We start from the raw sequence: 7,200 nt of genomic DNA, 5'->3' as shown, positions 1-7,200 counted from the left end.
CGGGCGGGGGGCCTGGCCCAGTGTATCAGTGAGAGGCGGGCCCGGGGCGGCCCGGCCGGACTCTGACAACCCCTTCTGGCAAGCCGGGCAGTTCTTGCACAAGCTTTTCCCGCCCGATGGGCTCGGCTGGGAGATGGAGAGCCGCCTCTATGCTGTTGGGCTGCTGCTCCTCGGGCTGAGTCCCGACTCCCCCCGCCCCCCCGGGCTCCCCTGCCTGCTAGCGGGTGGTGTTTCTCCTGTAGCAGCCGCCCCCAACAGCCTGTTCTCCCTTCTCAGTCAGGCCGCGATCTGCAGCAGTACCAGAGTCAAGCGAAGCAGCTCTTCCGCAAGCTGAACGAGCAGTCCCCCACGAGATGTACTCTTGAAGCAGGAGCTATGGCTTTCCAGTAAGTATTTGTAGTCATGATAGGGAAACAGGTTTCTGCCACCATGGAAATAAGTGAAGGCACTTCTGGGTCAGAGGGAGCATTTATTAGAAATTAGGCTGCCTGAGAGAGGGCGAGTTAGTTATTCAGCTGTCTGCCCTGCTAGCTGAAGTTAATAGCTGCCTAAAGGGGAGAGCATGTGAGTTGTTAGTTCTCAGCACTGCTGTCTGGCACTTGTTTTTCAGCCAAGTTCATAGTTCTGCCTTTGTTGAAGACAATGTAGGTTCTGTTCCCTTTAAGGTTTTTCTGTTTGTTTGCACCCTCTGAGATACCTTCGGTGTTTCTTCTGTACCTCCTGTGTCTTGTCATTTTTAAAAAGAAATGTCCTTGGTAAAAGCAATCTGGCAGTACCACTGTGAGGTCCTTTTGCACAAGATTTGCCTCTCTTTATCCTGTGAGAGTGTACCTTTTCATGAATTAGCTTCATGTGTTAGAGGCATATGGAGCATCTCCTGGTTTTTTTTTTTTATTATTTCCTTAATATCTGACAAAGTTTTTTCTCTCATCTTGTAGAGTCAGTCTTATTGTTGCCAAATGTATCAGGTGTGTTAATTCATTTCCTAAACTGTTTGGAAACTCTCAACTTAAAAAGCACTTTTGACTTTCTCTAGTAGTACGCCAACAACAGAACTTGAATATAAAATAGGGAAAACTTACGGAAAGTGTAGGTCAGACATCCTTACTCCCTAATTAATAGCAAGGGAACTGGAAAGGCAAGTAAATGGAGGAAGAATTGACAGTCAGTGAAAGACGAGATCAAGCTTATGTTTGAGAAAGGAAATGCTTCTTTACATCACATGTAATTACCTAGCAGAATAATGTTTGAGAACTTAATCAAGCCCAAGATCTTGTCAAGATTCAGAATTATACTATTAGCAGAAATAATTGTTAGAAGTCTCTGAGATCATCAAGGCAGAGTTGTGCAGTTTTGCCAGTGATGCGCCGAGATTTCCTGCACTTGGTACCACTTCTGCTGCGCTGCCAGCAGCAGGATCCCTCTTGATTCCCAAGCCCTGGTGACCGGGTGCATGTTTATGGCTGGGTGAGTGGGAGATGGCCTTTGAATGCAGGGCAAGGTTGGCTTTAGGTCTCTGCTTCTATAATAAGGGCCCTTTAGCAAATCTCCTGCCCTGTCCCTTTCTGCAGAGATTCAACGACATGAAAAGACAGAAACAGGAGTTTTTTGGAAAAGCAGTCTTTGGCAAAAGCCATGAGATTTTGAGGGCAACTTTTCTTGCGCTGGGCTAATGTATGATAACTACGACAAGATTTTTTTTTTTAAATCTTTTTTTCTCTTGGCTTCTGGTTGCCTTTGATAGGGAGTTATAGTGGTCAGAGCACGGCCCTGATTAAAATAGTTGGGCCATCCCTATCTCCCATTGGGTTTGGGTGTTGTTGCCAGAGTTAAGTGCACAGTGCTGCTCTGCATCATCTTCTTTCTAGAAGTCAAAACTTTACAAAATTTAAAAACTCTCTCATTTTAAGTGTTTCTGTGGTGCTGCATGGGTGTAACTCTAACTGGCTGTGAAGCCTTGGGAAAGTCAGTGTAGGTCCTAGTAAATCTCTTCTTGTGTTGCTTCCACGATGCAAGCAGAGCAACGGTGGCCGTAATGTCACCAGTTCTGACGAGGCAGGAGGACTCGGGCAAGCTCGTGTTTTGACAGTTGTCTCAAAGAAATGGCCAAGTTATGTGGCTGGCAGGTAGGAGAGGTAAGGAGTGTTTCTCCTTTTGTTTTGAGTTGGTTCTTAGACAGGTTCCACAGGCAATTGACAGCTGCTGGTCAAAGCACTCGACTGCTGCCTCCTTTAAGGTGGGACATTAAGGCAGGACCTATATGAAAAGAATACTTTCAGATCAGAAAACCTCCTGTGATAACAGTAGAGGAAGGGGAGGAAACGGGAGAGTTTTGAGATTTAGTCTAAAATAATGCTGACTGATGACCACGCTCTTTGTTAATGCAGCACAGCATTTTTTTTCTGCCAAATCAGAGCTCTGACTGCTGAGGGCAGCACAAACCAGGATGGAGCATTTTGGTGTGAGAGTTAGAAGTGTGGCTAAGGATATTGCTGATCTTGCTGAGGTGGTGTTGAATGTTTTTAGCTTGATCAATTCAGAGCCTAGTCTTGCTGAAATGTGAAGCTTAAACTATGACCACTGAGGTGATTTCTGTCAAATGTAACATTTAGACTTTGGCTCCAAAAGCTGTGTCACCCTTTCAGCTGCAGCACTTGGCGCACACGGCTGTGCAGGTACGGAAACACTGATGGAGTCTGCTGTGCTGTCAGTCAGTAGTTGACCTTTGGCTGAAGCGGCTCTTACCTGTCATGTTGAAAACAACCCTTGGCCTTTGCCACTGTTAGCAGGATAAAGCTTTTCTCTCTCAAAATGTCCAAGATAATTATAAGAAACCTACTGGCTATACTCAGTGTGCAGAAGTCCAGACTACAGAAGTTAGCTGTGGCAAACGGCAGCGTCTGCCCCTTGCGTGTGTACACTGCTGAGCAGTCGGCGTGATTGCATGCTGTGCTGAAGCTCGGAGGTGTGCACAAAGTGTACAACTGAGAAGCCCAGCTGTGCAGGAGCTCTGCTCTGATGTTGAACTGAGGTTGACAAAGTTGTCTGAGTCTGGGACAGAATGAGGTGTCCTTGCTCACTGCGGTGCTGACAGATCAACTTTAAATCTAACACATCTAATACCACGTCAGAGGAAAAGCAAGGGGGAAATACAGCTGAAGAGCTCGAGGCAGGACCAGCTGGCCTGAGCAGAGATAACAGAGCCGTACCAAAGAGGGATGTTCCTCAGACTGCTCTCATCTTGAGAATACTGCTCCGGCTCTCAGGCAATACTGTCAGAATTCCTATCTGACACAGGTTTTCCTTATTTCAAAAGATTTTTTCAAGTCTTGCTGCTCGTGACAGTGGCTAAATCAAGCTCCAGGTGATGATTTGTAGCAACTCCAAGCTGTTGAGCAGGTCTTCAAGGGTAGGGGTAGAACAGAGGCATGATGTACTGTAGGATTAGTCTTATGCACTGATGCAGTCCATGCTGAGGGACATAAAAAGGAATAAAAGCATGGGCTCATGGGGACCTGCCTGTGGAAAGGATTATAGTAACCGGGGTTTCTTGCTTCTGATTGGGGTGGATCGGTTGTTATTTGAAGGCTGGCAGGATTTGCACACAGGCCGTGTACAGGCAGGAGAAATGGATGCTACTGAGCCCAGAAACAAGTTGAGGATGGCTAATTCAAAGGACTTGGACCTGTTGGGGTATCTGGAAAAACAGTGGGGAAGGGGAGGAAGTTGTTTTGTAAGCCTGATGCAGTCTTTAACAAAATTTTAAGCTACTTATTTAACTACTGTGCCCTTGGGACTGGCTCAGTTCTTTAATACACTGTTAATCTTTATGCTAACTAAACTGCTACATAATGGCATTATGCAGAAAGTCAAGGGAAGGTAACGTAGAAGGAGCATTTAAATTCCACCCTGAATAATGCTGAAAAACCTTTGAGAGTGTGTGCAGGGCTATCTACTGTCTCCACTCCCTTGGTTTTGGTGGAAATAGTGTTACCTTTATATATCTATTGGCTAAATGAGGAGGAAAATATAGTTGGCAATGTGCAGCAGCTGACAGTTGTAGTGAAGCCTAAATAATCTCAGGATTGGTTCTATCTTATCGCTTATTTCAGTAGACTTTTTAGCTGAATTATAATGAAAAGCTCCTGTTCTCAGTGCTGATGGAGGCACTGGAACTTACACTGAAACAAGGTCAGTGCTAAGCCTCTGCGAACAAATAAGAATTAGATGGGGATGAGGGTGATGGGAGGAGGAGAAGAGAACCCCTGCGCGTTCAGCTGGAGGACAAACAAAGATCTTTACACAGCAACATGCTTCAGCGTATGTTTTGGAGCTCCTAATGTTGCAGCCAAAGAACTGGTAGCACAGTCGTACTTACCCATGGCAAACCTGTAGGGGAGGTCACCAGCGCCCACCTAGCACCAATATTTTTCGCCAGCTGCCTTTGAGGTCATGCATGTGAATAGCGACACCCCACCAACAGGCTGGTGTTGAGGGGGAAGGGGATACCTAGCCCTCCATGGAAAGTGGCCACTGGATAGCTTTTTAGCACGTTGAGGCCAAATTCTTGTGCGTGGCCTAATCTCAGGGCAGAGCTTCCCGTTTGTGGGCCTCGGGTACTTGGCTCTGCTGCGTTGTCTTAGAGCTGTGTTGGCCACCTTCCTCTCTACTCTGCTGGCAAACTTTCTTGTGCTCCCTTCCTCCTGGCTGCAGGGGGGAGGGAGGGTGGGTGTCCTCCCTATTTTACCTCCAAATTATAGCACTTTTGTTGCTGATATTTTGTTAAGCTAATGATATTCACAGGCCAACTTTTGGTCCAGTGAAGTAAAAGTTCAGGGCTGTTGGCGTGCGTATAGGGTCTGAGGCTACAAGAAAATTTATTTTAGGTGAAGAAAAAATAAGCTGTTACTTTGTAGAAAGGTTTAGACCTCATCCAGACATGGCAGATTGGAAGTCCCTGTACCCAGTTCTCATTGCCTCATAGGAATAAAGTTTGCAGGTTGGTGTTTGATATCAAAATTGATTGCTTTTAATGCTCTGTCTGCGATTCTTTTAGCTACATAATTGAGAAAGGAGTGTGTTACCTGGTCCTGTGTGAAGCTGCATTCCCCAAGAAACTGGCCTTTGCATATCTGGAAGACTTGCATTCAGAGTTCGATGAGCAGCATGGCAAGAAGGTGCCGACGGTCTCCAGGCCCTATTCCTTCATTGAATTTGGTGAGGTCCCTCTCCTTGTGGCTAGTTAGGAAACTTCTTGCTGGGAGGGGGAGCAGCAGCCAGAGGATCCTTTCTAGCTTGGCCTATGGAATTGATGGTTCAACCTCCTCTTGGCACTGAGAAATGGGTGTTTTGAGCAAGAGAATAAAGAAGTGGTAGGGAAATGGTAAATGTCCTTTGATTCAGATTTCCTGCTTTAAGTCTCTTGGCCTCGCTCCAGTGAATATCTGCATGCATCTACTGGCTGGCTCAGCAATGCTGCCACTCCTTTGGCAGCCAGGCTGCTCTGTGTTAGGTGTGATTCCCTCTGATAGCCCTGTCTTGTTCCAGACACCTACATCCAGAAAACCAAGAAGCTCTACATTGATAGCCGGGCGAGGAGGAACCTGGGCTCCATCAACACAGAGCTGCAAGATGTGCAGAGGATTATGGTGGCCAACATCGAGGAAGTCTTACAGCGAGGAGAGGCACTTTCAGGTACAGGGAACGGCCGACACTTGGCATATGGTTCCTTGTCACCTCGGTCAGCTGAGTGGGTAGAGCGTACTGGAAGGAAGGGCTCGCTGAGCCTCCTGAGAGAAGCAATGAACTCAAGGGGTGTTTCAGTTGGATCGGTTGCATCCTGAAGCACCTGGCAGGTACTAGTGCTTCTTTTGGGCAAGACCAGCATCTCAGCAGCTTGGGCGGCTCTCGTTCCAGCAGGATGAGCACTAGAGCACTGCAGATAGGCACAGGCCATGCTGCCATGTGAAACTGCTGAGCTTCCAGCTGTTCCAGAGAGACTTGTACAGTTAATGCAATGTGCCATGTGAAACTGCTGAGCTTCCAGCTGCTCCAGAGAGACTTGTACAGTTAATGCAACATTTGGGGGACATCTGGTCAGGTTAATCTTGATTAACTTCTCTCACCTTTTCTTTTAACAGCTCTTGATTCCAAGGCCAACAACTTGTCCAGTTTGTCCAAGAAGTACCGTCAGGATGCGAAGTATCTGAACATGCGTTCCACTTACGCCAAACTTGCAGCCGTAGCTGTGTTTTTTATCATGTTGATCGTCTATGTGAGATTCTGGTGGCTGTGAGCCGGTTGCAGTCATGGAAGAGGGAAAGCCGGTAGCCTGGCAGGTGTATGTGTGCAGGACACTGTTCATGGGGGGATGTGCATTAGAATCCACACAGGACCGTCACCTTTACGGGAGTGTCCTGGAATTGTTAGGTGGCATCTGACTACTACATCTTTAGTGAAGCCTAACAATAGGTGTAAAGGCTTGTTGACTACAGGCTTTTCCTCTGAGGCAGTTTGCACTAGGGTACTGCAGAGTTTGGTCTCCCACAGTTCTGCCCCCCTCCCAGGGGCACGCTCTGGGAACAGTTAATTAGTGCAGTTTAGCATAATTGCGTTGTACGTCCTCCTGTTGAGTAGCTCTAGTGGGAACTGGACTCTAATGAACATTCCTTGTGTTGGCAATGTTTGCTTTTTTTAAAATCTGGGTCTGCAGTTCTTTTTTTTTTTTTAAGATGAGTGCCCTGTTTGAAGGCAAATACTGCACTGTACGTATAATAGCTTTCACCTCTGTCAGAACAGCTATTGTTGAGTTTTCTGTGTCTCACATCTTGGCTTGTTACACTTTAAATTGCTTTAGGAAGAGATGGATGTTAAATTATGCCTTAAAATACATTCTGTCTAGTACTAGGAGGGGCAATGAAAGGCTTCTATATTACTGATTCCTACAAAATTTAACTACAGGCTTGTAAGTGTCCACTTTCCCTCTCCTGACAGCTGTGTATGCCAGTAGGTTGCCATGTGAACAGGGTATGTAATTCAATTGGAGCGGGCACAGTGCAAACTATGTCAGCACTCTGTATTTTTTCCCTTCTATCTGCAGATTCACGACATTATTTCCTTCCTTTTTGTAACTATGCTTTCCTTCCAAAATGTGTCAAAACTGCCAGCATTTCATCTCTGGGATGCTTGTTTTCTTTCTCC

The 7,200-nt window shown here is 46.4% G+C and overlaps 1 protein-coding gene across 1 annotated transcript; it reads left to right on the top strand.

Annotated features, from left to right (window-relative positions):
* Positions 1 to 276: 276 nt before the first annotated feature.
* On the top strand, positions 277 to 6,795 carry SEC22B (SEC22 vesicle trafficking protein homolog B (S. cerevisiae); the record flags this gene model as incomplete). Its single annotated transcript, XM_009710007.1, has 4 exons — positions 277 to 386; positions 5,057 to 5,217; positions 5,548 to 5,694; positions 6,141 to 6,795. Coding segments are annotated over 4 exons (573 nt in total), but the record flags the coding sequence as incomplete, so codon positions are not given.
* Between the last annotated feature and the right edge of the window lie 405 nt (positions 6,796 to 7,200).

This window comes from Cariama cristata, unplaced genomic scaffold (assembly GCF_000690535.1).
Source record: "Cariama cristata isolate BGI_N322 unplaced genomic scaffold, ASM69053v1 scaffold24390, whole genome shotgun sequence".
Classification (NCBI taxonomy): Eukaryota; Metazoa; Chordata; class Aves; order Cariamiformes; family Cariamidae; genus Cariama; species Cariama cristata.
This window is presented reverse-complemented; position numbering and strand designations above follow the sequence as displayed.